Source organism: Dromiciops gliroides, chromosome 1 (genome assembly GCF_019393635.1).
Source record: "Dromiciops gliroides isolate mDroGli1 chromosome 1, mDroGli1.pri, whole genome shotgun sequence".
NCBI classification, from domain to species: domain Eukaryota; kingdom Metazoa; phylum Chordata; class Mammalia; order Microbiotheria; family Microbiotheriidae; genus Dromiciops; species Dromiciops gliroides.
This window is the reverse complement of record NC_057861.1, coordinates 456,894,819-456,912,107: the sequence shown is the minus strand read 5'-3', so window position 1 is coordinate 456,912,107 and position 17,289 is coordinate 456,894,819. Positions and strand designations below refer to the sequence as shown.

Genomic DNA, 17,289 nt, shown 5'->3' with positions numbered 1-17,289 from the left:
TGTCTACATTATCTCAATTGAACTTTATAGTATCTACTTGAGGGGGAGGTAGGGTAGGTAATATTATTCTTTTTTTTCATATGAACATACTGAGGTTTTTTTTAACAATGATTTGTGTATGGTCACATATCTATTCAGAAGTGGGATTTGCACTCAGATCTTTTTAAGTCTAAATCCACCACTTAATCCTGTCACATTATTGACCCACACAATTTTTTGCATGTACTGGGACTCAGTAAATAATGGTTGGTAGATTAAGTGAAACAAGATAAATAATGAATAATGCATTGCCCCCATGATTATTGGCAGCAGCAGGGAAATAATGGAATTTTTTTTCCATTTACAAGCACTTATTTTCTTTCTCTTCTCATTCTTCCTGCTCACTGAAAGAAGAAAAGACAAATCCCTTTGAATAAATATACATAGTCAAGCTAAATTAATTCCCACATAGGCCTTGCCCCAAAACATGTCTCATCCTGCATATTTAGCTAGGTAGGTAGCATGCATCATTATCATCTGGAACTGTAGCTGAGCATTACATAGATCCTTAAGTCATTCAGAGTTATCTTTATAGTTTTGTTCTTTAATACATTTTTCTCCTTGTTTTGCTTGCTTCATTCTGCATCATTTTATACAAGTCTTCCCAGGTTTCTCTGAAACTATCCCATTTGTCATTTCTTATGGCACAATAATATTATATTATATTCATAGACTGTAGCAGGCCTCCACCAGTCGCAGACGACCATGGATCAGCTCCTTGAAGAGCCACAGGCCACAGTGTGGCTGTGCAGTCCGATACGAGAGCCGCAGCTCCTGAGTGACTTATAACTGGTAACTGCCGCATCCCGTGTTGTATCTACCCCATGAGGAGTAGCTGGAGTGTCCTCTCCAGGGCACTGGCCTGGGCGGATCAATTGGAAAACAAGCTGTTGCCCATGCAGCAGGTTTTCCCTCTCCGCGACATTGGTGGATCCAAAGGAGAGGCAGAGCCAATACAGTTAGGCACCAGTGCCGCTGCAGGAGTTGCCAGAGGGATGTGATGTCCAACATCCAATTGCCTAAGGGACTCCGACTCCTGATTTTTCCTCGGGGTTAACTCCCAAAGCTTTTCCCATATATGGGTATAGCCGCAAGGCAGGGGAGGTTTAAAATCAGGGTTTCCTTCCCCTAGGCGGGTTGCCTGCCAAGGCTAATGAGCCCCACCTGTCTGAAGCGACTGGTTTTAAGGCACCAGTGACTCACCTTCGCCCCTTCTCCTGTTAGTGGAAACAGTTCTGCCACGAGAAGGCCAGGAGTTGGGCTTTGGTTGTCAGAGGCTATTTGAGACACACGCCATTGGAGTATTTTATAGAGAGTGGGAGCTTATCCCCACTCCCACCCCGGCATGACAAACCTTTGGAACCAAAGGTACTGTAACATAATATATTCAGCCATTCCCCAATTGATAGGCACCTTCCTGAGTTTCCATTTTTTGGTGTTTGGTGATGTCTCAGATGAAGACTTCTGGTTTTAATCCCGTATTTGCTACTAATAAATCATTTGACCTCGAACAATTTACCTAATTTTCTCTAATATGGGGATTAAACAATTATGCCTTCTTTGTCTATCTCACAAGATTTTCTGAGGCTCAAATGACACAATGTCTCTTCTGTAAAATAGATATATAATGGCACTTACTTCAACTGTTGTTTTGAAGATAATTAGTTGATGAGAAGAGATAATGTAATAAACACTTTGTGAACTTGAAAAGACTTTAAAATTGGTCAGCTGTTGTCATTATTATTACAGGTCTGGAGCAGATTACTTAGCCCTTTATAAGGTTGTTTCAAGGAAAGAACAAATTTTTTTTAATTGCTTTTTATTTTGAACATAATGAACACTGAATAAAATGGGCATTTCCACATACATAGTAGAACAGAAAAAAGATTACATGTATTACTTTGGATCTCTATTATGTACAGCTTACTTTTGCTTTTAAGCTATGTAATAAATTCACCCTGTAGCTTTCAAAGCTGCCTGTCCTGCTTGTCTGTCATTCTTTCTGGCCTTTCTTTTGTTCTCTTCTGTGTTTTGAATCTTAGAACCATCCTTTGAGGAATGTACTATAAGTTTGGGGATAATGATTTCATATCTTTTTGGACTATGCTGTCTCTTTCAATAGAATATGAGCTATTTGAGGGTGAGGACTGTTTCACTTTGGTCTTTGTATCCACAGCAGTACTTGGCACATAGTAGCCATTTAATAAGTGCTTTTTTTTTAAAGTGAAGAAAAAAATTCTGTGTTCTGTGTTTTGTCCACAGCTTGCCAGAGTCATATTTATTAATTAGATTATTCTAATTTTAAACATCTCTGCTTAGAGCGAAAATCTGAAGGGACATCTATGCATGCTGCCTTTCAAAGTCTGTCACAGCCATTTTTGAGTTACAATTTATAGTATTCCCAAAGACAAAATTCCACAAGTCAACCAGCATTTATTAAGCACTGATAAGCACTGGGGGTACTCATACAAGCAAAAAGAAAAACAATTCCTTCCCTCAAGGAGTTTGCATTCTAATGGGAAGATAGCTCTTAAAAGGGGAGCTGAAAAACCCCTTTGATTGGGAAAGTAAAGGATTTCCAAAGAACAGTAGTCATTTGATTTTCCGTACAGCCTAGAAAATTACTTTCCCAAATGTCATGGGGGAAATAGGTGGTGGGGGTCCTTAGTTATTCCTCTGTAAAGAATTACACTCTTGTACACCGTCTAATTAGAATAAAATGATCTTTTATTTGGGTGCTGGAGAAAGGCAGTAGCCACATCCAATTGACTTTCCTGCTTTAGAATTTTATCTCCCCTTACTTCTTGGGTGTGTGTTGGCCAAGCTAAACTTTAATGGTCTCAATTCCTCAATATGTCCTGAGCCTCATGTCACTAAAACTATTCACTTTTTAAATTATTCTTTCCAGGGATTCTTCTTTAAGCCTGGTCAAAGGTGAACTCAAGATACTTCTGTTAATTCAGTTAAAGATTTCTTCCTTTTCTTAGTCAGGAAGACTAAGAAAAGTTCAAGTTCAAATGATAACTCAGATAGTGTGTGACCCTGGGCAAATTATGTAACCTCTGTGTGCCTCAGTTTCCTCAGCTGTTAAATGGAAATAATAATAGCACTTAACTTGCAGGGTTGTTATGAGGATCAGTATATTACACATACACATGTGTGTATATGTACTTTGATAACCTTAAAATGACTACATTCATGTTTATCATCATCATTAATATTCATGGATGAGCAATCTTCCTTTAGAAACTGTTAGGCTTCTTATAAGAATGATGTGAAAAAGGTTTCAGTGCAGGACATTGTTTTAGAATTAATCATGAAAGAAGGAATGTTATAATTCAGATCAGACCAAGAACTTCATACTAAATTACTGTCCTAATACTTTGTAATATGTAGTCTTAAAATAGAACAAGGGTACCTGAGTATGCTTCCATAGATATCAGTGCCTTTTAAGTTTTAATTCAATCCAGTAAGTGCCTATCATGTGCAAGTGTGCTGGTGCTGGCAATAGACTCTATCTTTTAAAAAATATATTTTTATTTATTTTGTTAAATATTTTCAATTCAATTCAATTTATTTTTAATTTTTTTATTTTTAGTGAGGCAATTGGGGTTAAATGACTTGCCCAGGGTCACACAGCTAGTAAGTGTCAAATGTCTGAGGATGGATTTGAACTCAGATACTCCTGACTCCAGGGCTGGTGCTCTATCCACTGTGCCACCTAGCTGCCCCAATTCAATTTTTTTAAAACATTCATTTTTTAAAATTTTGGGTTCCAAATTCTCTTCATCCTTCCCACCTGTCCTTCACCCCTTGAGAAGGTAAGCAATAATTGATTATACATGTGCAATCATGCAAAACATTTCCACATTAACCGTGTTGTAAAAGAAAACACATATAACCTAAGAAAAATAAAGAAAGTGAAAAAAGTATGCTTCGAAACGTACTCAGACTTCGCCAGTTCTCTCTCTGAAGGTGGATAGCATTTCTTATCATGGGTTCTTTGGAATTAAGATCCTCACTTTAAGGAGTTTATGTCTTATTGGAAATTTAGAAAAAGAAATCTAGGCTATTATAATATTTTACAAATGAACCAAGAAATTTAAAAGCTTCAGTATTCAGTGGATTTTGTGGTTTTATTGATAAGGACATACCTTCTGGCAATGCATGTCACTTCCTGATTCCAAATCTTCTCATCAGTTCAGCTCAACCAATATTTATTAAACACCTACTGTGTACTAAGCACTATTTAGGTTCTCAGTCTATATTGGTCCAATACAATATGTATGCAGGTTATGGAAAGAAAGAGAGAAGGAGAACTCATTAACAGAGAGTATCAGGAAAGGACTCAAGGTAGAACCATAGGATCCTAAATTTAGAATTAGAAAGGACTTGAGAGGTTATCAAGTCCAGCCTCCTTGAAACTGAGGTACAGAGAGGTTAGGTGACTTTCCTAGAGTTACTGGGCTACCAAGTGTTGGAGGCAGGGTTTGAACTCAGGTCTTCCTGTTCCAAGTCCCACACTTTATACCCTGTTGCTTCTTACTTTTAAATATTTGCTCCTTGAAGATGTTTATTTGCTACTATCCTTTTTTTTTTTTTTTTTTGGCGGGGCAGTGGGGGTTAAGTGACTTGCCCAGAGTCACACAGCTAGTAAGTGTCAAGTGTCTGAGTCCGGATTTGAACTCAGGTACTCCTGAATCCAGGGCCGGTTCTTTATCCACTGCGCCACCTAGCTGCCCCCTGCTACTATCTTCTAAGTTTTTAATTTTTAAAAAAATTTTTTTAGTGAGGCAATTGGGGTTAAGTGACTTGCCCAGGGTCACAAAGCTAGTAAGTGTTAAGTGTCTGAGGCTGGATTTGAACTCAGGTCCTCCAGAATCCAGGGCTGGTGCTCTATCCACTGCGCCACCTAGCTGCCCCGCTACTAAATTTTAAAATAACCTCTTTTTCAACTGAATCTTCACTGGTGTTTAAATCACAAAAGTGTGGCCTCTGAATTGTATTTTGTTGGAAGCTGAGGGTTTTGAGAGAAGCCAGTGAGGAGGAAGAACCTTCTAGGCACTGGGGCATCTTGTTCAAAGCCACATTCTGTTCTGACTCACCACAGGGGTATCTGAATCCTCCACAGCGGTATGTTTCATCTAATATACTGAGAATCCACCAGTCTGGAGCAAACCACTATTAGGTTTTTTAGGTTAAAAAAAAAAAACATTTTTATTTAAAGTTTTGAGTTCCAAATTCTATTCCTCTCTCTTTCCCTCTCCTCCCCTCCCCTCCCCTTCTTCTTTTCTTAGACGGTAAGCATTTAGATATATGTTATGCATGTGCAGTTATGAAAAACATTTCCATATTGGTAATTTTGTATAAGAAGACTCAAAAGAAAAAAAAATGAAAGTAAAAAAAAAACGTTTCAGTTTGTATTCAAATAATATCAGTTCTTTCTCTGGAAGTGGAGAGTATGTTTCATCATGTTTTCATAACATTTCTAGTTTCAAGTTTTTCTATAAGTGCTCTTTTGTAACATGTTATATTGTAAATTTAGAGATATAATAGTTTAATAAATATGGTCAACATATGTAAAACTAAATATATTAGAAGCAAGAGATATTTTGTAAATATTAGGTATTTTTCTTTTGCACATTTTTCTTCTAAATGCCAACTATATGACATATCATCTTTATTGTTTAACATGGAGATGTGTATAATCATGCTACTTTTTTTTCCCCCCAGATTTATTGTCTAGAATAGACTTGGATGAACTGATGAAAAAAGATGAGCCACCTCTTGAGTTTCCTGATACTCTTGAAGGATTTGAGTATGCTTTTAATGAAAGTAAGTCATGTATGTTATGTGGATTCATTTAAGAATACTAATAGAGTCACAGATATTAGTGGTTACTCCTAGACTTGATCTTAGCCTTTCATAGGCTAAGAAGCAATTAGTTGCTGTCTTTAATGGATAGATAGAATATATATCTTTCTTTTTAGAAATAATGGTTTATCCTTGCAATATTGGACTTTTTCAATCAAGTTAAAAAGTACTTAGTTATAATTTCCTATAATTGTTAAGCCTTTTAAAGAGATAGTCATGAATTTGATCCAACTTTTTTCAGCCTTTTCTGTTCAGTTCTCATATATCCACTCTGAAGACCAATCTAATCAGATTATATAGAGAGATGCTACTGTTTCTTAAGCTATTTTAAATTAAGTGTCTGGCAAAGATTATTAGTGACATCATCTTAAAGTACAGTGCTAAATTTCTTCACCATCTTATAGCATATAAATGTAGTATACATTTATTAATGAAATCAACATTACAATAAATTCTGCACTTAAGATTTTGGAAGTAAATCAGACCAGCAATGAGGTATGATCCAGTAAATTAATAGCAGATCTCTAGGTAGCTATTCAAAATAGATAACATGTTAATACTCATTTATTTATTACTTTACTGAAATAAATTGATAACCTATGGAAGTTCTTACAATTTAGATATTTCTTTTGATATTTTTTTTCTTTTTGGTGAGGCAATTGGGGTTAAGTGACTTTCCCAGGGTCACACAGCTAGTAAGTGTCAAGTGCCTGAGGTCAGATTTGAACTCAGGTCCTCCTGAATCCAGGGCTGGTGCTTTATCCACTGTGCCACCTAGTTGCCCCGATATTTCTTTTAAGAATAAATTGTTATTATGGTGTTTGTAATGAGTCATAGTAGCAGTGTCTGATGAGATAAAATCTTTTATATATTTGTTTGTATGGAATAAAGTAAAGCAAGTTTTACATAGACAAATTAGAAATTCATAACAGAGGAAGCCATCTATTGGAATATGTCTTTGCCATCTCAGATGATGCCCCTCTAACCTCTAGTCCTCTGAATTGTTTTCTACTATCAGAGATTTCCACCATATTGTTTTAAGCATGACTTTCCAACTTCTCCCTAGCTCTGATTGGTCCCTTTCAGCTCAGAAGTTACTATTTTAGGTATTTGACCTTTAAGCTGATTGGTAGCTATACATAACCACAGTTGGAAATCAGATAGATGGATTCTAGGTAAGTGATGGAGTATGATAGAGTAGACAAGCTGACAATATAGCATTTGCATTTGCTCCTACCATTACCTGTCTTACTTCATTATTATTTGCTTAAGCTGCTAAAGAATATCTAAGCATTTAAATCACCGTTTGTAGTCTATAAACTGATTAGTACTACTGTTAAATCTAAGAGGTGGGGAAAATATCACAGAGGTCAGTTTCACTGGATCTCAGATTATATGGAGAGGAGTAGGGCATGAGGAAACTGGAGAGGTAGGAAAGGGTTTTAAAAGCTAAACAGATTTTTTTATGTTTTATTTTAGAGTTACTAGGGAGCCACTGGAGTTTATTAAATAAAGTGACACAGTCTCAGACTCGTGCTTTAGGAAGATCATTTTGGTGGCTGAGTGGAGGATGGATTGGATTGGGGATAGACTTGAGGCAGAGAGATCAACCAGAAGACTATTGCACTAGTCCAGGAGTAAGGTGATGAGGGTTTGAATCCAGTGGTGATAGTGTCAGAGGAGAAAAGGGAATACGTATGAGAGATATCACAAAGGTAGAACAGGTAAGATTTGGCAACAGATTAAAGAGGATGAGAGAGAATCCAGAATCCTAGGTTGTGAGCCTGGATGACTAGGAGGGTGGTGGTGTTCTTAGAAGTACTAGAAGAGTTTGGAAGGGAGAGTTTTTGTAGAAGTGTGTTGAGTTTAGTTTTAGAAATGAGTTTAAGATGTCTATTGGACATCCAGTTTGAGATGTTTAATAGGCACTTGGAGATGCAAGACTGGAAGTCAAAAGAGAGATTAGGACTGAGTAAATAGATCTGTGACTCATAAACATAGAGATGATACATGAATCCAAGGTAGTTGATAAAATCTCCATGTGAATTAGTATAGAAAGGAGAACATAACAGAACAGAACTCAAGATAGAACCTAGAGGGACAGCTACAGTTTATAGGCCATCATTGTTTCCATACTACCTTTATATGATAAGTAATTTGTTCATTTCCTTCCCATATCACCTTTTAGCTTTTGAATGCTCTTATGTTTTTTCTGAATAGTGGTAGACAAAAAACATTGGGTTATAATGTTCAGTCTTTGAGAAGAGGGTTTTATTTTTAGTCATTATTTTTATAGTAATGCACCTTAGCTCTTGCTAAGCAACTAACCCTTTGGCTTGCACGTCTGATTATTGGAGTTTTGGCTCAGTGTTATGTGACTAAAATTCCTTTTACTAACGTATATCTTGAGTAAGTTTCTTAGGGTGGTAATAACTAGATTTCTGTGAAAGCTTGCTTTGCAATAAAACCTTTCCCAAGTTGTCTGAAGAAACATATAACATTTTCTTGAATTTCATATCTATTTTTAGTATAATGAAAGGAACTTTAGAAAAAGGTTGATTCTAAATGAGCAAGCCTTAGTTGAAGCATTAATAGAATAAAAGGGGAGAAAGATTAAACTTATCATTGAGATCATGCCAGTTTCATACTAGATTTGGGGACAAAAAACCTAGCACAACTAAGTATCAAAGTAAAAGGAACTAAATTTACTGCAAATGAAATCACATTTGGATTGGTAATTTTCATGGCTAGATGAGCTGTTCTCTCAACAACTTTACAATTTTATGATTATTAGAGGAAACACTGTAAGCAATCTCTACGTAGTAAGATTTGTTGTACGTCAGGAATACTTCTAACTCTGACATTATATACTGATGATTTCCTGAAACCTGTAATATGTGTTTTATCTTCTTACTGTTTCCATAGGGGGCAACTAGGTGGTGCAGTAGATAGAACACTGGCCTTGAAGTTGGGAGGACTTGAGTTCAAATCTTATTTCAGACACAAGTTACTTAATCCCAACTGCTTTAAACATCCAGGGCCATCTCCAGTCATCCATATCTCTCTGTGTATGTATATATATATATATATATATATATATATATATATATATATATATATATATATATATATATATATATATATATATATATATATATATATATATATATATATGTATACACACATGTATATATGTATGTGTGTATACATATACACACATATATCTCTCTTGCCACTGGACCCAAATGGCTCTGGAGGAGAAAGTGAGGTTGGTGACCTTTCACAGCCCTCCATCACTTAAATTCAATTCACTGCAAGTGATGATGTCACCCTGATGTCATGGTCCTCTTCAAGAACGAAGGACAAACAACAACAAAACAAAAACATATTTCCATAACCAACATTGGACATTAAGTTCTAGACCTTGGATTGTCCTTGTACTCTACTGTCAAAGGCTCTTGGGTTATTGCAGTTTTGCTTGACCTTGATGTATTAATTTGCCTGATGGTTGATAAATTTTTTATTTATTTCTTGACTATTTTAGCTTTCATGAGTGGTCTGAGGAGAGGGATATGGCCATCAATGAGATGGCTTCCCCCTCTGTAGGCAATGTTCTGGGAGAGAAAAGGCAAGTATTATAAGATTTAGATCTGGAAGAGGGTTTAGAAATCCTACTGTCCAAGTCCCTCATTTTACAGATGAGGAAACTGAGACTTGAGAAATAATTTGGCTTAGGTCACTTGGGAAGTAATGATAATAAGTAGGAGAGTTGGAATTCAGATTTGTTTTTTGATCTTAGATCCAATGTTCTTTCCACTATACCATGCTGTCTTTTTATGTTTTATGCAAATTAATAAACTTTCATTCCCATTTTGAACTTGTTGAAGGATAGATTGTTTCTCATAAGTTTTCATTAGTGTATTTATGCTAAAAATTATACAATTTTGGTTAATGTTCATCATGTGGAAAATCTTTGTGATGTATAGACAAACAGAGGAATATGGAAAAATGGAGGAATACTTTATTATTCAGCATTTCTTGTTTCCTTAATTTTAGTTTTTTTTCTTCTTGGGTTGACTAAATTGGCAATTAAAAATGCCTATTTTCCTGTTTTTATGAAAGCAGATTTTATATTTGTATCCCATGTCACAGGCTTATTGTCAAGATCAAATGGAATTAAGTATATACTATGCTTTGCAAATCTGAATGGGAAACTATCATTGTTATCCTCAGTGCCTACCCAATATAATACTTTGCAAATGGAAGGTGCTTAATAAATGTTTAAAGAAATAATATGAGAGGATATGCTTTGAGACTTTTAACTGGCATTTTATAGTCTATATTAAAGTGTTTCATTATTCATTTAGTTATTCTTTGATGACAGGTAGCTTTCATACAGTTTTTAAAGTAATATGTGAGTACCATTTAGCCAAAGTAAAAAAAAATGAATCTGTACCTCTGTTACCTTGTCAACAGAAAAATCTCCTTAGTGCAGGAGAATCCTTTCTATCTCCCACTTTTTCTTGGCCCTTTCCCCTTTCCCCTTTCCTCTTTGCCCAGGTATCAGGGTTTCTGGGAGGTATGAGTTTAGAAGAGTGGGAGGTGCTGAGATTAACAGCCTGGACTAACATTAGCTTTTCTGGGGTTCTATATTGAACTTTTGACTCATTGAGCTTGTATTCCCCCCAGAAACTTTTGACAAATTGCCATCTAGCCATACCTCTCCCATGTTATTTCCTTTGAATTTGATTTTTTTGAACCCAAGTGAAAGAATTTATTAAATTTCACCCTACTTACATTTTTTTTCTTCTGAACTTAAGAAACAAATAAAGTGGGTATTTCCCTACTACATAGAAGAACAGGAAAAGATGATTGTATGTGGAGCAGCTAGGTGGCACAGTGGATAGAGCACCGGCCCTGGATTCAGGAGGACCTGAGTTCAAATCCAGCCTCAGACGCTTGACGCTTACTAGCTGTGTGACCCTGGGCAAGTCACAACCCTCATTGCCCTACCAAAAAAAAAAAAAAGATGATTGTATGTGAAACTATGGATCTATTTAGAACTGTACTATTATCTCAGCATCTATAGCAACTTATATATTATAAATTTAAATTATTGCTTTGACAACTGTCCTTCTTTTCCTCCCCTGCCTTCCCTCCCCCCCCCTTTTCTGGCCTTCTTACTATTTTCTTCTCTCGTTTTTTTCTTTTCTTTTGGGGAGACAATGAGGGTTAAGTGACTTGCCCAGGGTCACACAGCTAGTAAGTGTCAAGCGTCTGAGGCTGGATTTGAACTCAGGTCCTCTTGAACCTGGGGCTGGTGCTTTATCCACTGTACCACCTAGCTGTCCTAAGAAGGTTGGGTGGTTTTTTTCGTTTGTTTTTTGGTGAGGCAGTTGGAGTTAAGTGACTTGCCCAGGGTTACACAGGTAGTAAGTGTCAAGTATCTGAGGCCAGATTTGAACACAGGTCCTCCTGAATCCAGGGCCAATGCTCTGTCCTTCTCTGCCTTTTAAAAAGGAATATGCCAATTTTTTTTTTGTCTCACCCACTCCCCAAATTTGAAAACAAAACAAAACAAAAAGAAACAAAATCTTTGTAACAAATAATCATGGCTAAGCAAAATAAGTTCCACATTGGCTGTATTGAAAATGTTTGCCTTACTCTACTTCTTCAGTCTTATTTCTTTTTTAAGAGGTAGGTAGAATGCTTCATCTTTAGTGCTCTAGAATTATTGGTCATTGCAATGAATAGAGTTCTCAAGTCTTTCAAAATTGTTTTTCTTTATAATGATGTTATTATATAAATGGTTCTCCTGGTATTGCTCACTTCACTTTGCATCAGTTCATAGTGATCTTTGAAGGGTTCCATGAAACCATTAATTTCATAATTTCTTATGGAGCAATACTATTTCATTACTCTCATATTTATGTAGCCATTTTCCTTTATTTATGATTCTTTGCTATTACAAAAAAGCTTCTATAAATATTTTTTCTACAAATGGATCCTTGTCCCCTTTCATCTTTTAATTGTTCTTAAATTAATAAACACTTTTATTTATAGTTTTGAGTTCCAATTTTTATCCCTCGTTCCATCCCTCCTTTCTCCCCTCCCTGAGGTGGTAAGCAATCAGATATGGGTTATACATGTATGATTATGTAAAACATTACTATATTTTTCATTTTGTACAAGAAAACTTGAATAAAAGAAAAAAAAGAAAGAGTGAAAAATAGCATGCTTCAGTCTGTGTTCCATCAATTTTGGAGGTGAATAAATAGCATGTTTCATCAATAGTCCTTTGGGATTGTTTTGGATTATTGTATTGTTGAGAATAGTTGTCATTCACAATTCTTCACCAAACAATATTGCTGTCTCTGTGCACAATGTTCTTTTAGTTCTGCTCACTTCACTATACATTAGTTCATACAAGTCTTTCCAGGCCTTTCTGAAATCATTCTGCTTGTCATTTCTTATAGCACAATAATATTCCATCACCATCATATACCACAGCTTGTTTAGCCATTCCCCAATTGATGGGCATTCCTTTGATTTCCAACTCTTAGCCACCACAAAAAGAGCTGCTATAAATATTTTTGTACAAATAGGTCTTTTCCTTTTGATCTTTTTTAACCATAGGTCTTACAATTCTATTAGATTTGGTCCAATGTTTTATCTTGTTAAGATCCTACCTGTGGGATTCAGTGTGATAGTTGTTCCTTCCAGCTTTATGACATCTAAAAACTCAATAAATATACTATCTATGTCTTTATCCAAGATATAACATTAGATGGCATAGGCTTAGGGACAGATCATCCAGGGGACTCTATTAGAGACTTTCCTCTAGTTGATGATTGACATTGAACTGTTTTTGACTATTCTTTGAGGCTGGTCATTCAACCAGTTGTGAATTTATCTGTTGTGTGGTCCAAAACTCAGCAATCTGTCTGCAATAATGCTTTTCAAAATTCAAGTAAACTAAGTTGATTATTATACCTCTGATTTATCAGACTAGTAATCTTGTCAAGGAAGTTAGATTATTCCAGTCTATTAAGCCATAAATAAGATTCCTTGTGATTATTTCTTTTTCTAGATTTTTACATACCATCCTTTTAATAATATATTCTAGAATTTTACCAGGGATTGAAACCAGTTTTGCTTTCATGGTTGGGGGAAAAACAAGGACAGTTACTAGATTTGTGCTTCCATTCATTTGGAGAATTTCCATGTGAGTGAAATCCTTCTCCCTATATACGTCAATACTGTCTCTCCAACTTAGATCTTTGGAGGAAGAGAAAAGAATAGATTTTTGTGGCATTATCGAAGCTGTTAGCTTCTGAATACAGTCTAATTACCTTAACCTGTATTCAAGAACTTTGACAATGTATCTCAATGCTAGCCTGTTTTTTCCCCACTTTGTATCCTACTCTTCTCTTCAGCTAGTCTATTATAGCCATATTGGGCCACCCATTCTTCCCTAAACAGTGTTTCACATTTTCCTCCCTCTGCCCATGCCATTCCACATTCATATGGGGGTCTTTAAACCATCTCTATTTCTCCCCATATCTAAAGCTATTGAAATCATACCCATCCCTCAAGACCCTATTTACTCATGGCCTCCCATTAAAGTTTCTGTGACATAGTAAATCTACTTATAGCAGTCACATCCTTTTCAGAACTCATATCACATATTATCCCTATGACTAATTTGGCAATTAATCATGTACTTATTTGTGATATATTTTCAACTTTTTAATGGTCATTTTTATCTTGTTTAATTTTTCAGCATTTGTGCATTGGATCTCAGTTATCAGCTATTTGAGAGCAGGGACCATATCTTATACTTCTTTGTATCTACCATTGTACCTGGCATATAACACTCAAATATTTGTTGATTTGATTTTTTTTTTTGGTTTTGTTTTTGTTTGTTTTTTTTTGCGGGGCAATGGGGGTTAAGTGACTTGCCCAGGGTCACACAGCTGGTAAGTGTCAAGTGTTTGAGGTCGGATTTGAACTCAGGTACTCCTGAATCCAGGGCCGGTGCTTTATCCACTGCGCCACCTAGCTGCCCCCTGTTGATTTGATTTTGAGGGAAAAGGTAAAGAATTCAGAATCAGTCCTTGATTCTTTTAGATTAGTTAGTGAAATGTTGATATTAGAAGAAAAGGGCTTATGTGAAGACTGAAGATCTTCTGGGGGAAGCTGATTTAATGTTTTATTGATCATCACTTGTTAGTTTTTAAATACTCTTACTAATGGTCAGTAAATTACAATACTATTGTTCATTTCTCTTTTAGAGGGACAGCTGAGGCACATTAGAACAGGGGAGCCCTTTGTCTTTAATGCCCGTGAAGATTTGCACCGATGGAACCAAAAGCGCTATGAGGCTCTTGGAGAGGTATCTATATCAGAGTGTGGGAATCCTGAAAAATAATCTTTTTAGGCTTTTTTCCCCTAATTTCAAATTTACACTGAATAAAGTTATGAGAGCTGATAAGTTGTTCACTTTCTGGTTTTGTCCAGAAGTGATTTTTACATATTTTAGAGTTTTCATTGTTATGTTGATACATGAGAATTTAATTTATTATTAAAACTATCATTCTGAATGTGGTACAGAATAATTTTTTCTATGACCATTATATTTCCTGAAGAAGAAAGATTGAAGCCAGATTTGAAGAAATTATATTTCATTTTCAGAAGGTTGGATTCTGTATAGACAAGGGATAATTATCAACCTCTCTTACCCTCTCCTTGAATGCTTACCCAGCCAGTAAAGATTGGTACTTGGGCAGTCAATTATAGGTGCTCTGCCTTACCTTGCAATAGGTTTAAAATTTTCGTGAGTAAGAGGATTCTTATAAGCATAGCCATATACTCCCATAAATACTGGTTAGATATATAGAAAAGATAACTTATTTCACAAAGGGGATTGTTTTGTTAAAACCAAGTTATTTGTTCTCAGACCTTTGTTTTAAAAGTGATGAATATTGATATATGTATTTCTTGGTTTATAGTAAATAATGTTATATGTTTATTTGATTTAGTAAGTATTATTCACAAAAGGCTTAATGCTAAGTGCTGGGGATATAAAGATAAATTACAACAAAACACTTGCTCCCAAGGAGTTTGTGGTGTGTGTATGTGGTCGGGGTGGAAGAGGCATGGAAGAGATTCACAAATAACTGTGACACAAAGAAAAGTAATCTAAGAGCAAAGGGGAAAGACAGACTAAACCCTATGAAAAATTTGAGGAGGGAGAGGACACCTTCCCCTGGGAGAGTGGCTCACATAAGCCATTCTAGGTATTGTGCTGCCTGAATTAGTTCTTACAGTTGGGAAAGGACTTCAATAAGGTGGTGTGGGGGGAGTTCATTTCAAGCACTGGAGAAAGAAGTGGGAAGGCAGAATTGAGAATGAGGTATTGAGAATAATCTTGTTTGATTGGAACATCATTTTAGACTGGGCCCAACTTTTTAAATTGGGACACTCATAGACCACCTTACAATTAATCAAAGGAAATTTACTTAGTAACTTAGTAATGGTGTGGAAGAGATGTTCAGTAAAGATTGATTCAGTTGGGTGACGCTTCCCTGCCGTCATATTCACCTTGGTGGCATGATAGTCAGAAGAGGTGTTTAGGCTAAGGGAGGGGTGTCTGAATGCATGTGTACTTTTGTAGTTAGGTGACTGGAAGCTACATCAGTGGTTTGAACCTAAGCCATCTGAATCAGTATACCATTTAAGAAAAAACTAATCTAAATTGAGCGGGGTAGATGTTGGGCCTGTTATGCCAGTTAGTATGCCTACTTTGTCATATCTATAAAATCTTTATGAGAGTAATTTACACACATATCAAGGGTACACTTGATGGAAATATGAGAATGGAACAAATAGGCTCTAACAAATGACTCTGAAGCAGAGCATAAGTTTATAGTCATACAATTGACTGGAAGGTGCAGGGAAAACAGGATCCTACTTTGTTTATTATTGTTTATTGATAATAAAAAGTCATTTGACATGGAGTAGGGTTCAGTCTTAAAAGTTCTCCTGAACTAAGTTTTCTCTGTGCTAGGAAAAGTGCCTGACCCATGATAGGTACTTAATAAATAATCATTAATGGGTTAAAAGATTGCTCAAGTGCAATAACAGAGATAATTTTGTTTATTGACTGTCTGATTAGTAATGTTAATTTTAGCATAAAACAGGGATACATATGCTTGGCAAAGGTATTCGCTACTATTAGGGAGAATATCTATCTGTCATTTCATTTGAAAGAGGGAGTTCCTTTAGTTAAATGGTGAGCTTTTCCTGATACTTCTCTTTGTGAATAATGCTATCTTAATTGCTTCAATTCATGGAATACTACATTTTCTATGGTTTATAACTACTCAAAAGAGTTGGAATTATTCTACACTTTTAAAAAATGCCTACAAATCAGACTTTGTAATTTATTTTGATGAACAGCCTATTGAGTTGGTATATTAGTACATCTTTCAGATACTACAGATGGACAAAGAACTGGACCTAGAATTGAATAAGAGGAAGAGTGGACTGGATTTCTTTTGGGAAATTGTGCAGTGATTTCAGTGACCTCAAGCTTTTCCTCTAAACAAAAACTCATCCTTTTTAATGACCATAGTCTGGTGATGTTATCTTCCTAATTAACTCACTTTCCCACTCACCACAGCATTTCTTTCAACCCTTTTCATTCTTTCTGAAAATTCCCCTTTTACTCAGCTGAGAACTTTGCCCATATTATACTGAAACAAATTGAGACCATTTGCCAGGAATTTTTTCTCGTCCCCCTCCTCTTTGTCTCACCTCACCTAGATAATTTCTGCCACTATCTCTTTCTTCAGCCCAGTCTCATATAATGAGATGACCCTTCTCCTTGCCAAGGCAGACCCTTGTACATACTCATGCTCAAGTGATCTCTTTCCATCTGGTCTTCTCCAACAGATTCTTGCCTACACTACAGTCTCTAATTTATCTTCAAACTCTCCATCTGCTGGCTGCTTCCTTACTGCCTACAAACATTTTCATGTCTCCCCACCCTCAAAAAACTGTCACTCAGTCCATCTTTTCCCACCAGCTATCCTGTATCTCTGCTTCATTTTGTGTATAAACTCCTAGAGAGAGTCATCTATAACAGGCACTTCCACTTCATCTCCTCTCCTTCTCATCTTAACTTTCTTTTTTTGTTTTTTGCAGGGCAATGATGGTTAAGTGACTTGCCCAAGGTCACACAGCTAGCAAGTGTCTGAGGCCAGATTTGAACTCAGGTCCTCCTGAATCCAGGGCTGGTGCTTTATTCACTGTTCCACCTCTTAACTTATAGTTTGGTTTCTGACCTCTTCATTCAACTGTGCTCTCTCCACA

General features: G+C 36.1%; 1 protein-coding gene across 14 annotated transcripts in view; it reads left to right on the top strand.

Annotated features, from left to right (window-relative positions):
* FAM172A (family with sequence similarity 172 member A) overlaps positions 1-17,289 on the top strand; it is a 484,252-nt gene that overhangs the window by 45,903 nt on the left and 421,060 nt on the right. For 13 of the 14 annotated variants that reach the window (XM_043968907.1, XM_043968841.1, XM_043968848.1 and 10 more), the window contains 2 exons: positions 5,773-5,874; positions 14,208-14,308. The exons of the other annotated variant lie outside the window; for it this stretch is intronic. In XM_043968907.1, the coding sequence (XP_043824842.1) occupies positions 5,805-5,874; positions 14,208-14,308 (171 nt within the window). In that variant the 5' untranslated portion in view covers positions 5,773-5,804. The remainder of the gene's footprint in view (positions 1-5,772; positions 5,875-14,207; positions 14,309-17,289) is intronic. 14 annotated transcript variants of the gene reach the window in all.